This window comes from Pelodiscus sinensis, chromosome 25 (assembly GCF_049634645.1).
Source record: "Pelodiscus sinensis isolate JC-2024 chromosome 25, ASM4963464v1, whole genome shotgun sequence".
Lineage (NCBI taxonomy): Eukaryota > Metazoa > Chordata > Testudines > Trionychidae > Pelodiscus > Pelodiscus sinensis.
Window position 1 is genome coordinate 293,623 of NC_134735.1, and position 12,320 is coordinate 305,942.

General features: G+C 54.9%; 1 protein-coding gene across 3 annotated transcripts; it reads right to left on the reverse strand.

Moving 5' to 3' along the window:
* Nucleotides 1–2: 2 nt before the first annotated feature.
* GALE (UDP-galactose-4-epimerase) lies at nt 3–12,184 on the reverse strand. Of its 3 annotated transcripts, none has more exons than XM_075909120.1 (11): nt 12,013–12,184; nt 6,487–6,613; nt 6,245–6,360; nt 5,374–5,487; nt 4,255–4,431; nt 3,583–3,696; nt 3,416–3,482; nt 3,208–3,293; nt 1,895–1,972; nt 1,499–1,613; nt 3–1,138 (listed from the first exon to the last, which is right to left on the reverse strand). In XM_075909120.1, exons 1-11 carry the CDS (start codon nt 12,112–12,114, stop codon nt 1,083–1,085), a joined length of 1,152 nt encoding a protein of 383 aa, XP_075765235.1. In that variant the 5' UTR covers nt 12,115–12,184; the 3' UTR covers nt 3–1,082. The 3 variants fall into 3 exon arrangements, with proteins under 3 accessions (XP_075765235.1, XP_025044172.1, XP_075765236.1); XM_025188387.2 differs by lacking the exon at nt 12,013–12,184 and adding an exon at nt 10,478–11,266; XM_075909121.1 differs by lacking the exons at nt 1,895–1,972; nt 12,013–12,184 and adding an exon at nt 10,478–11,268.
* Nucleotides 12,185–12,320: the final 136 nt, after the last annotated feature.

Sequence of the window (12,320 nt, forward strand, 5' to 3'; positions counted from 1 at the left end):
GCCCTTGTGTTGGTCTCTTTAATGCACTGGTGCTGCAGCGTGGCGCTAGCTCCTCTCAACGGTAGGAGCAGTTCTGAATCATGCTAACCCCTGAGGCAATCAAATTCTCAACGCATCATTCAGTAGCATCAGTTCGGAGCAGGCGGCGTGAGAACAGCCGGGACCCTGTGGCCCACAGTAATGGGTAGAGCTGCTGTAATAAATAAAACCTTCAGTAGCTAGAAAAACAAACCCCTGCCTCAGGCAGGCTGTGGGGAATCTGACTGTAGCTACCACAGCCACTTGCTGAGGGAGCTGGCAACCTCGAGGCCCGTGGCTAGAGGCCCATCTACAGCCCCAGAGGGCTAGGTAAAGGAGTGCGACTTTCCTGTCACCGGCCCATGCTGTCCTACAAGAGTTACTGACTACACCCAGCCCAACTGCTGTAGAGCTAGCGGGGCCAGACACACCCACACAGTAACAATCTCATTTGGTCCCTAATGGCAAGGATGAGGAACTGAAGCAGGGAGCAAACTGCTCCAGTGGGACAGGCAAGGTGTAAACCTGGCCCATGGAAGACTGAACCGCCCAGGAGTGCAGCTGTTCCCAGCCCTGGGGGGCAGGATGGGCCCAGGGTTACAAAAGTGAAGCCATGGCCCAGCCCTGGAGTAGCTGCAGCAGTTGTGTCCTGCACTCATGAGGTAGTGAGTGGGCCCTTGCCCGTGACCATCTCTGAAAGGAGCAGCAGCCAAGATCCTGGGCACTGAAGGAGCAAGCTTCTTCCCATGGGAGCCCGGCGTGGCTTGGTGGGCTCTGTTCCTTCACAGCAGGATTCCACTGAATAGGCCTGGGAGGTTTAACTGCTCTATGCAGCCCACCGGCTGAGTGTGCATAAGGGCTGCTCAGCTTCCGTCCCCCAGAGTCCAGCTTTCTCCACTGCCCCCTGGCATGAGTGATGTCAGCTCCTGGGTAAAAGGTGGGAAAGTTCAGCTGCCCTGTATGATGCAGGCCAGCCAGCCCCCAGAGAGAAAGCAACTGTCGCTCCCTGGGGGACCCAGACTCGTAGGCCAGCACCAGCCTGGCTGCTCCCCGGGACCAATGCTCTAGTTGTTGCTGAAGCCAGTGGGATTCTGCACCTGCCACCGCCACAAATCTTCACCTGCAAGACAGAGGGAGAAACTCAGGTTGGGGCAGCGGCTGAGGCTAAGCCAGCCGGGGGAGGAGGGCTGGCTGTAACTCCAGGCCCAATGCAACAGGCTGGAACTAAACCGGTTAGTTCCTGAACACTCATTGGTGACTCTGCATCAATCCCTGGGTGCATCTTATCCAGCGTCCCCCAGGGGACAAGGAAGCAGCTTGGGCAAAAGCCAAAGCGGGGGAGTGTGGGGTACACACACACTGAGTGGTATACTGTCCACCCCTACCTCCCTGGGGCGAGTCACAGCAGGGGGCCAGCTGCAGCCCACAGAGAGAGCAGGCCGGGGGTAAGTCAGAATCAGCTTGGAAGGGTTGCACTCACACATCTTATCCAGCCCAAAGGCAGCTTTCCAGCCCAGCTCCTGCTCAGCCAGGCTGGGATCGGCGTAGCAGGCAGCGATGTCCCCCTCCCGCCGTGCAGTGATCTTGTACTTTACCTGAAGGGAAAGCAACACAGCGGGGTGACCCCCAGCCCAGGGACTGGGAGAGGGGACAACTTCAAGGGAAGATCGCAACTGGAAGCACAAAACACAGTCCCTTGGAGCGAACCATCCATCACCGCAGACCTCGAAGAGCAGCTCCCCCAGGCTAGAAGCAGTTGCCCTGGCTGCTGTTTTGCTAGCACCAAGGGGAGAATGATCCCTTGGGCAGAGCTAAAGAGCACAGCCTTTCAAACAGGTGCTCATGCAGGGCCAGGGGCTTGGGATTAGCACCGCACCTCTCTTCCCGACACCTTCTCCATGGCTTTGACCATTTGCAGGACAGAGTAGCCAGTGCCTGTACCCAGGTTGTAGATCTACAAGTAGAACAAAAAACCTGTCTGGTTCTCGCTCCAGGGTCTGTGCCCGAGTAGCCCCTCCCCTGGCTCCCAGCCTTCAGCTCAGCTAAAACAGTGTTTCTCAGCCAGTGATACAAGTACCCTCAGGGGTACTCGAGAAAAGTCCGGGGGGACTTCAGCACAGTGAAAGGTGGAGAAAACTGCATGTGTTTTACAGCACTATTATTTTTGTACTTTTTACGCCCAAAAATTTCATCGCCCGCCCAGCTACGATTAAGTTGTTTAAACAAGTGTGTTGCAATGGTATTAAAAAAAAATGTGTGTGTCTGAAAACTGTAGGTACAGGGGGTACTTTTTTTTTTTTTTTTTTGAAAGAGGGATACTTTATAAAAAAAAAAGGTTGAGAAACACTGAGCTAAAGCTTCAGCCACCCCTCGAACTTCCAGGTGCTCATCTTGAGACCATGGGGCCTGATTTCTGATGAGCTGAGTAGTTGCAGTGTCTGAAAGTTGGGGCCCAGCTGGCTCAAGGTGGGCTCCCAAACACCTGGGCCACATGTGAAAGCTGAGCCCTGTCAACCCCCCCCCAGATTCCTAACACTTGATTCACCAACTATCTGTCAACCAGCTTATATTTGACAGAAGATAGTTACTTCTTATTGCCCAATAGAGGGAGCAGGGCAAACTGCCTTTGCCTATATAATTACAGGGCCTGAGAGTTGGGGCCGCCCTTACAAATTGCAGGGCCTAGGGAGGGCGGGGGACACCCTACGCAACCAAGGGCCCCTTCACTGTGCAGCTTTTGCTGAGGGCCTGGGGCTCTCTACCCCTCATGTAACTTCTAGTGCGGCTTAGGGGCTTCCTTGTACCGGAAGCAGAGCTGCAGAGGCTGAGAACTCCTATCCACAGCTCAGTCCCTGCTGAGCCATCATTAAAGTCAGCTGCAGCTGGCAGAGAGGAACAGGCGGAGGAAGGGAGAGAGAGCAGCCCTGGGGAGGGGCCAGGGAGGAACCAGCAGAGGAATACAAGGATACATGGCTGCGCAGGGGCACCCTAAAATTTGGTGCCCTTCAGCAGCTGCATATTTTGCCTAAGGGCAGCCCTGTTGGGGGTGTATATACTTCCCCTTTAGCAACAGCCTCTACTTTGGGATGGGGGTTCAGGTCAAAGGAGCTAGTTCAGCTGTGCCCATGATAATGTTGGAGAAGCTCAGCTCTGCTAATTCCCAACACCCCGATTAAAGCCAGTTGCTACCTTGCAGCCACAATTTTCCTTCAGTTTCTTCAAAGCAGCAATGTGACCTTTGGCTAGATCCACAACATGGATATAATCCCGGACACCTGCAGGAAACAGGAAACGATGCAAACCGTGTCAGTGATGGTGCAGCCCATCACTCATTTAACAGGCTGCATCTACCGTAACTACTCTGCTTAAGATAAGCCGGAAACACTGAGCAGCACACCTGTTCCATCGGCCGTCTTATAATCATCCCCAAACACGCTCAGGTGCTCCCGGCGCCCCACTGCTACCTGCACAAAGGAACAGGCTCGTGAGATACACAACGGCAACACGGACGGAGGCTCACACACACAGCACTGTTTACAGGCAGCCTGCCAGGAGGGGTCCTACTTGAGCAACGTAGGGCATCAGGTTGTTGGGGATTCCTTGGGGATCTTCTCCGATTCTTCCTGACTCATGGGCTCCAATGGGATTGAAATAGCGGAGGAGAACAGCATTCCAACCCTGGGAGAGAGACCGCGCCAGTCAGACACGCTGCCTAGGAAGTGCAGATAGGGCCCCGGGAATCGTAACTCCCCTCTTCCCCCACCCAACGGGCACCAGATGTGTGAGCACTGCCCGGCCCACCTAAATCTCAAAACCTGCGAGAGTTCTAGTAGGAAACAGAAGGCCCAGATTTCCTAGTCCCCAGGGAGAGCCTGGAGGTGGGAAATGGGTCACCCCATGAAGAATTCACCCTCCCGTGCAGTTTGCTCCCCACAGAAGAAGGAAGGGCCCTGGACTCTAAACTTCACAGATCCCAATTCTTGTGGGTTCCACATTAGGGGGCCAGCGAGTGTGTGCCCCTGATCTCCCCTAACTGCTTCGCCCAAGTGGAGCTGGGGTTTTGGAGGGCTTTCTGCAGCGCTGCAGGAGTGACTGATCCCCTTCCCCATGGGCTAGAGGAGATCTGTGAATGGAAGGATCCATGAGGCCTTGAATTCTGGGGAAACACTTGGGACTTAGGTGTTCCCAGTCCCCCTGGTTCAAGGGCATGCACAGGGCCGAGTGGATGCTTCTTACCTTCTCGGCCTTGCACAGATCTCGTATCATCTCCTCAATGAAGTACTTGGATTTGCCGTAGGGGTTGGTGCAGCCCCCAACCGGGTGGTTCTCATCCAGCGGGAGGTAAGCAGGGTCTCCGTACACTGTGGCTGAGCTGCTGAATACGATGTTCCTCACCCCATGTGCTTTCATTGTCTGAGAGGGGAAGGCAAGGACCAGTTCAGTGGAGCCCCAGGGAAACACCAGGAAGCAATATGCACAAGCCAGCTAGTATTAATTAGCCCGCATCTGTAATGTGTAGCCAACCTCTATGAGGCCCATGCCACCTACCACTGAAACGCAGCCACCTCTGGGGTCTAACAGGGCCCACCAATACTGCAGACATGAGGAATGTCATTGCCAGATCAAACAACTGAGGAAATGTAGGGAGGCTGAACAGAACTTCAAAGGACACTAAAGCTAACACCCCGACTCTGACCAAATGTGCTAGGGGTGCTCCCCAGAACCTCAAGGCACAGTGCCCCCTAGGGCCCCGCTGGGGTCAGGTCTCACTCAGAAGAGCCCTCTACTGGCTCACTTGCCCCTTGGTAGTGCTTAGGCTTTCCTGAGAAACCACCTTCCCAGCACCGCTGACCGCAGCAAGCCAAGGCCACAGCCTGGAGAAGAATATTAGTTTGACTGTCAACAGGGGGATGAGATCCCGAGGTTTCTCTCCAGGCAGCCAAAGAGTCTTTCCCAGCTCTCTGTTGCTCAGCCTGCAGAGTAATTTGCCTTTTTCTTCTGCTCTTCTGTATGCAGCCAATACCCCCTTGTTGTAATTCTGTAGGGGAATTAGTCTGCACGAGCCTCTACTGGGCTGACAGTCTGAGTAATGGAGGACCCAGGACTACCTCCACAGCTCGCTTTACTCCCTGGATCTTCCCTCCCCAGGATGATTTAGTACAGCACACAGAGCCCCTGGGGAGATCCCAGGGAGCTCTACCTGCATCCTCAATCCCCTTCAATGTTTAACTGGAGTTTGCCTTTTAGGAGGGAGACAAACCAAACCTATTTGTCCTCAGCCTCACGGGTCTTCTAGCCCTTTGCACTGGGGAAGTTCTGGGTTCTCCTGTGCCCTTTTGCAAGAGGTCTGCTTACCTCCAGCAGCCGAATGGTCCCCATAAGGTTCACCTTGTAATACATCAAAGGCTTCTCAACAGACTCCCCAACAGCCTTCAGCCCTGCAAAATGCACCACAGCCGAAAAATGGTGCTGCAAAGAAAGAAAAGAGGTCAAGTGCCAATGCTGGGCTGGGAAAGAACTTGGGTTAATGATACCAGCAAAAAGCCACCGGAACTGCTTGAAACCCCCCCCCCCCCCCAACAGAAACTTGGGTTTTCAACTAAACAAAATGTTTCTACAAAAAGTGTCTGCTAGCCACAGAAAAATTCAACTTTAGGTCAAACCCCCAACACCTGAAAACCTCCATAATTTGATTCAGAAATACCACCATGCTGGCTCCTACGAGTTGTGGTTTCAAGTGCCTCATGCTGCCAGACATTGTCCTCTATGGGTTATGTTTCCCCAACAGTCTACATCTCCCAAGGTGCACTGTGGCAAGTCAGCAAGAAGGGAGACTGTGGTGCATCCTGGGAGGTTCATGCACCCAGGACATCCAGCCCAGAGAACAGGGCCATGAAACATCCAAACTGCCAGGAGGCCCTGCTGTGACCGTTCCAAAGCTACATTTTTGGTTGGCATCCTACTTCTGGCTGGAACTTTGCAGTTTTTTATTTTGTTGCCAAAAATGTTGAAGTTTTCCATGAAATGGGGGAAAAAAGACCATTTCCTGACTAGCTCTATAGCCTTCCTGTGCCCTGTGGAATCGCTTGTCTTGCTGCTCCCAGTCCAGTTACACCACCCTGCATCCTTAGCACTTGCTCCAAAGAGCGCCTTGCACAGCAGGAAATGTGTATCCGCCCCTCCCCTTCCCTTCCCCAGCAGCATGGCTGCTAGCTCCTGTGCTCACCTTCTGAAAGAGGGTCTGCAGGGCCACCTCATCGAGGATATCCAACTCCTGGAAAAGAATCTTCTTGCCCACAATCTCCTGCACGCGCTGCAAGCTTTCGGGAAGAGCATCTCCCCCTGGGGAGACAGGTCATTCTGTAATGCTACCAGAGATCAGGCCTGGACCATGGGCACACAAGTGCAACGGAGAGCCATTGGGGCTCCAAGGTGACAGACAGTCTTGGGGGCAGCAGCTCTCCTTACCTCGGATGGCATTGTGGAAGTTGTCAATCACCACAGGGATGTAGCCGGCTTCCACCAGCTCCAGCACACAGTGACTGCCAATGTACCCAGCCCCACCTGTCACAAGAATCTTCTCTGCCATCCTCACCTGAGATGGGATGGAAAAACCCAATGAGTGGGGTCACAAATGGAGAGACTGGAGTTACAGGGGCACCCTGGGGTCCAGCCACTGCAGTGGTGGAAATGATTAGACAGAGCCAGCACAGGGATAGCAGAGGGTAACTCCCTAACCCAGGCAACTCAGCATCTAAATACCTCTAAAAATCTGGCCCTTAATGCTTCTCCGATGCCTTGAATCATGAGGGTTTACCTCCGATCCTCTGTAACGGCCATCCAAAGAACAGATCTTGGGGTGTCTGATATCTACTGGCAATGAGTCCTACAGGTTAATTCCACATTACATACACATTCATTCAGGTTTAACTGTGGTGCCTCACAGTTTAACTGATGATTCTCTCATTCCGATGAGGAAGGGTAAGTAGGAAGACCCGATCCACCTTCTCACACCCATTCATTTTTTAATATTCTTCCATAACATCTGCTCTTGTTTGTGCCCTCTCTCAAAACTTAAGCACTCCTAATCTTTAGTCTCTCTTTCCATGAACTGAGCATTTCCATCACCCATCCCCAGGTAGGGTCGCCAGGTGTCCGGTTTTGAACCAGACAGTCTGGTATTTGAGCTTTCTGTCCAGGAAACGAATTGAGAAAATACCAGATATAGAAATGTCGGGTATTTTCTAATTAAGTTTATTATTATCATCATCATGAGTATCAGTACGTAGTTGCGTACTACCTGGCTGGTAGACACGCTCACACACACTGAATGTGTCTACCAGCCAGTCAGTACGCAACTACGCAGTAGAGAGGAGGGGGCGGGGCCGGGACAGGATGGAATCCCCAGAGCCAGAGTCGCCCATGCGCCCTGCTGGGACCGTACGTGGGATGGGCAGCACCCTGGGATCTGCGTGCACCCAGGCTAGCTGGCCGGTTCCCCCTCTGCCACTCCCTCCCAGCCAGCCCTGCTCCCTGGCAGCTGGTTCCCCCCTGGCCAGCCCCGCTCCCCGCAACCTCCTCCCGGCCAGCCCTGCTTCCCACTGGCCGATTCCCCCTCCCCTCCATCTGAGACCAAATGTGTCCAGTATTTTTTTAAAACCATCTGGTAACCCTATCCCCAGGCCCCTTTTGATTTCTGTTGTAGCCTACGTGGGAAAGGGTGTGTGAGGGAGAAGGGTTAAGCAGGGCCAGATTAAAGGGGCTTTAGGGGCTGCAGGCTCAGGCCAAAGGGATCTACCTCAGCTACAGCCACTCGAGCCCCTGAGTGCTGAAATCTGCCTGGCAGGGGAGGGGAGCTCTGCACACTGCCCCGCCCTCAGCCAGGTGCAGCTGCATGTGTCATAGCTAGCAGAGCTCACCTGCAGTCTCTGCCTGCGCTGCTCCCATTGGCCAGGAGCTCCAGTCAATGGAAGCAGCAGCGGGTGGTGCCTGCAAGCTCAGGGCCACACAAAGCCACTTGTTACCCCCAAGGAGCGGCACCAGGTAAGTGCCCAATTCCCTCCCCTGCACAGTACGCCCCTCATTTTTGACCCACCTTGGATCTTAGGGGGCCCCCCTGAAGAGTTAATGCACCCAGGATTTAAGAGAGGTCAGCATCTCCAAAGCAATGCTCACTAGTTACCCCCGTGAAGAACGGATCATTTGTTTTGCAGACAGAGACCCAGAGAGGAACCAACTTCCCCTCAAGGGTCATAGCAGTCAGGGATTAGAGCTCATGGGCTCCTAGCTCACCCATCCTACACTCAGACCATAAGCCCATACTGCCTCACATGAGCACAGGGCTCACTGGGAGGTTCTTTATGCCTACCTGAGCTTAGTCACCTGCTTCACATCACATCCAGCAGCCAACAAGGGTGTCACAAAGGGAGGATTAGAACTTAAGACAAAACAGATGAGCTCTGAGAAATAAAGCTCTCTTTGCCACCAAGCAGACCCTGCTGCAAATGCAGGATTGGCCCCTGACAGACTCCAACTCCAGAAGGGGGAGAAAAGCAGCATAAGTCTAAACCCAGGTTAAGCCCACCCCAAAATGGAAAAAGTAGAAATGGTGGGACTACAGCAAGCCACCTGCATATCTAGCCAATGTAACAGGCAAGTCCAGCCCCTTTCATTGCAAAGGAGAGCCCTGCCTTACAAGAGGAGCAGGACCCAGCTGAGGGTCCTCAGCCTGATCAGGAGAAGAGGCTCTTTCCTTCAGGGCAGCTGAGAAGCAGCCAGCTAGGATGGTTGAGGAAGGAGGCTACAATCAAATCACTTTCTCTCTCTCTAGTGGCGAGTAGGTTCTGCAGAGCACTCTCCAGGGCGTAGCTTATCTAAGCAGTCTTGCTTAGAGTCAGAGGTTACCTTCCACGTTTGGGAAAAGAGTCCCAGTCCTTCAGATACTCCCCACTTGGTCCCTGCAGGAAAAGAGGCTCTAGAGAGCCAGGGACGGGAAGGTTTCTGACCAGCCACGAATGACTCACTCACTCTTCTGCCCATGAATAAACATGATCCACCCTCTTCTGTCCATGAATAAACATTAGCTGCTTGAGGGCACTGTCTAGCCAAGCCAGCAAGAAATGCATGTCCAACCCTGCCTCAACACAGGCCCCTTTGAAGCACCAGGAGTTTAGTGCTAAACACCGCGAAGCCAAACTGGCACAGCCTACCCACTTAATTCCTCCTGGTCAAGGAGGCTTCTGTCCTGCTGCTCTCAAGGGAGCAGGAAAGACCTGAGCAGAAAGTGATGCAAGGGGCTCCTTCTTCAATGGACTCTCTTTCGGGCTGGACAGTGTGAGGCCTCATACAGACTGATTTAGTAAAAGCGGGCTGGGTTAAAGCCAGGACATACTGCAAGGTCTGGTCTGGCCTGGCCTTCCCCTCCCAGCAGGCCTCTAAGAGCACTGTACAATCAGCTATGACCAGAGGCCTCCTAGCAGAGGAATGTAGCTGCAGAACCTGCCCCTCATTCAGGTGTAAAGCAGCCACACTGGCAATTCCAGCTTTGCATAATACAGGTTAGATCTCTGCTGTCTGTTCTCCCTTCTAGGGCAGATTCCATTCTCCCTCTTTTCAGATAACATTTAACTACACAGATAAAGGCTCAGCACGCACCTAGGCACAATATCACCACCACCACATTCACAGATTTTGCACCAGTTCCAGGGTTACTAGTGTCACTTGCTTTATTAGGTTGGACAGTCCCTTGGTAGAAGGCTGAACATCCAATGAGAGGGCCAGCTAGTCCTCAAAGCTCTCCCCTTTGCCCTGTTCATCTTATGTGCATTTAAATACGCTTGAAGTAAATCCAGGCACCAGCCTTCAGACTATGAGCTGGAACCTGGCAGTTATTGAAATCTGGAGTTATCTGCTGCTGTGCAAAGTTCTTGTTTATTGAGAATCTCTCTAAGGGACCCACAGAAACTTAAGGCATCACTATCTGTATGCTGGGCTGGTTCAAAACAAGGACTGGAACCTTGGGGCTGACACATCTAGGACACAGAAAAAAAATCAAACTGAAGGTCTGAAATATGAGCTCAGCATCCGCTTTCAATGGGCGCGGCTGCTGGGAGGAAGGGGGTACAGCAAATCTCCAGCTGCCAGGTAAACTATTCTCCACCTACTGCAAACTGCTCCAGGAAAGAGGAAATGAATAAAAGAGTAACAAAGGAGCCTGAACACTGCAATCCGCTGCACGGAGAAGACAGGCATTTGTATAATACACTAAGGGGAAGGAATAAAAAGAAACCCCAAACTTGTAAACCAAGTCTTCAGATTGCATAACCTAAATTGACTATGCTGCCCAGGGATTAGGGATTCCCTGCTCTGTCACTGACTCACTGTGGGAATTAGACAAGTCAGCTAACTTCTCTTTCTTCTGTTCCCCCATATATTAAATGGGATAATGAATGGTACCTACCTCATGGGTGTCATGAAGCTTAACGTTAAAGTTTGTAAAGAACCTGAAGTTTAGAATGGCACGAAGGATTATTTCAGTGTGCTCCTGTCTGTTTTTCTCTCTGGCCCGACTCCCTGGCATGCTATTTGATTGTCTTCTTGGTTTACATTTTCCAGACTGTCCAAGTTCCCACATTCCAGCTGACCTCCCACTGAAGAGCTACAAGAGGCCCCTTTGCTTCCTCATGGGTGAATCTGATGGCAGTTGGCCCTGCTTACTCCTTGGGTCTAACTTCATTTTAGCCCCAGATCTAGCTGGGAGCGACAATGCCCCTATTAATATCTGGTTTCATTTCTCACAAGGTCTGGCTCCCTTGCATGCCCCCCAGTCCATAAAAGCACTGAGGAGGGTCTGAAGCATGTTCCCAGCCCATTTCCTTATGCGAAAGGCGGTTGCCCACTAAGCTTTGCTCGGAGACTGAGTGGGGAGCTACTGCTCCCCAAGGCGGGCAAGAGCCTCCCATGGCCACATCCCCCAGCTCAGGTAGGCCCAAGGGGCTTGCTGTCCAGGGGCACAGGGTCCACGTGCCAGGCAGCTGAGCTGCTCTGGGCTGGGCAGAAGGGCCAGGGCCGGAGATGTGGTGGGAATGCCCGGGACACAGGCAGGGCGGGACCAGTTTGTCCGGGAGTCTTGTCTGCCCTTCAGGGACGCCCCGAGCACAGAGCCTGCCCGGAAAGGGTCCGGTTGCCTGACACATGGGCCGTGCACCCCTGGACCCCCGTTCTCTCCCACAGGGGTGTGCGCTACGGGGGGGGGCTTTACTGGAGCAGCCTCACCCCCGCCTCCACCCCCCCGCCAGCACCCCCCCACCTCCACCAACCCCCCCGCCAGCACCCCCCCACCTCCACCAACCCCCCCGCCAGCACCCCCCCCGCCAGCACCCCGCCCTCGCCGATCCCCCGCCTCCACCAACCCCCCCGCCAGCACCCCGCCCTCGCCGATCCCCCGCCTCCACCAACCCCCCCGCCAGCACCCCGCCCTCGCCGATCCCCCCCGCCAGCACCCCCCCACCTCCACCAACCCCCCCGCCAGCACCCCCCCACCTCCACCAACCCCCCCGCCAACCCCCCCGCCTCCACCAACCCCCCCGCCAGCACCCCGCCCTCGCCGATCCCCCGCCTCCACCAACCCCCCCGCCAGCACCCCCGCCTCCACCAACCCCCCCGCCAGCACCCCGCCCTCGCCGATCCCCCCCGCCAGCACCCCCCCACCTCCACCAACCCCCCCGCCTCCACCAACCCCCGCCGATCCCCCGCCTCCACCAACCCCCCCGCCAGCACCCCCCCGCCTCCACCAACCCCCCCGCCAACCCCCCCGCCGATCCCCCACCTCCACCAACCCCCCCGCCAAACCCCCCACCTCCACCAACCCCCCCCACCAGGAAGCACCCAGCCCCCGCCTCCACCCCCCCAGCCAGCACCCCCCCGCCCCCACCAGGAAGCACCCAGCCCCCCATTCTCCCCGCATCTGGCGGGGCCCCCCGCAGGGCCACTCACCGCCGCGGTCTCGGCTCGTGCTGACGCTCGCGCTCGCGGCGCGGCGCCTTTAAGATAAGAAGCCCCGCCCCGGGACGCAGAGACACGCAGCCGCTTCCCCATGGAAACCCGTCACCGCCGCCCCCCAAGGTACGGAACCGCGGCGGGCCCAAAATGAGCTAAACGCAAAGTTCTGGATCAAACCACTTCGCTCGGGGCGAGGGGAGCGGCAGGGACAGGGAGCTGCAGATTGGTTCAGCCCGCCGCTGCCTGGAGATGCGGAGAAAGAACGTAGAGCAAAGCCCCTGAGGTCACAGGGCCACACGTGG

What these genes read in the sequence shown, in the direction of transcription:
- GALE (XM_025188387.2), bottom strand. Translation starts at nt 10,651, where the DNA reads ATGTGGGAACTTGGACAGTCTGGAAAATGTAAACCAAGAAGACAATCA. An exon ending in GGACCATTCGGCTGCTGGAG is followed by an intron (nt 4,432 to 5,373) that starts GTAAGCAGACCT and finishes TTCCCCTCTCAG; the next exon opens with ACAATGAAAGCACATGGGGT. An exon ending in CTTTGGGCTGGATAAGATGT is followed by an intron (nt 1,139 to 1,498) that starts GTGAGTGCAACC and finishes TCTGTCTTGCAG; the next exon opens with GTGAAGATTTGTGGCGGTGG.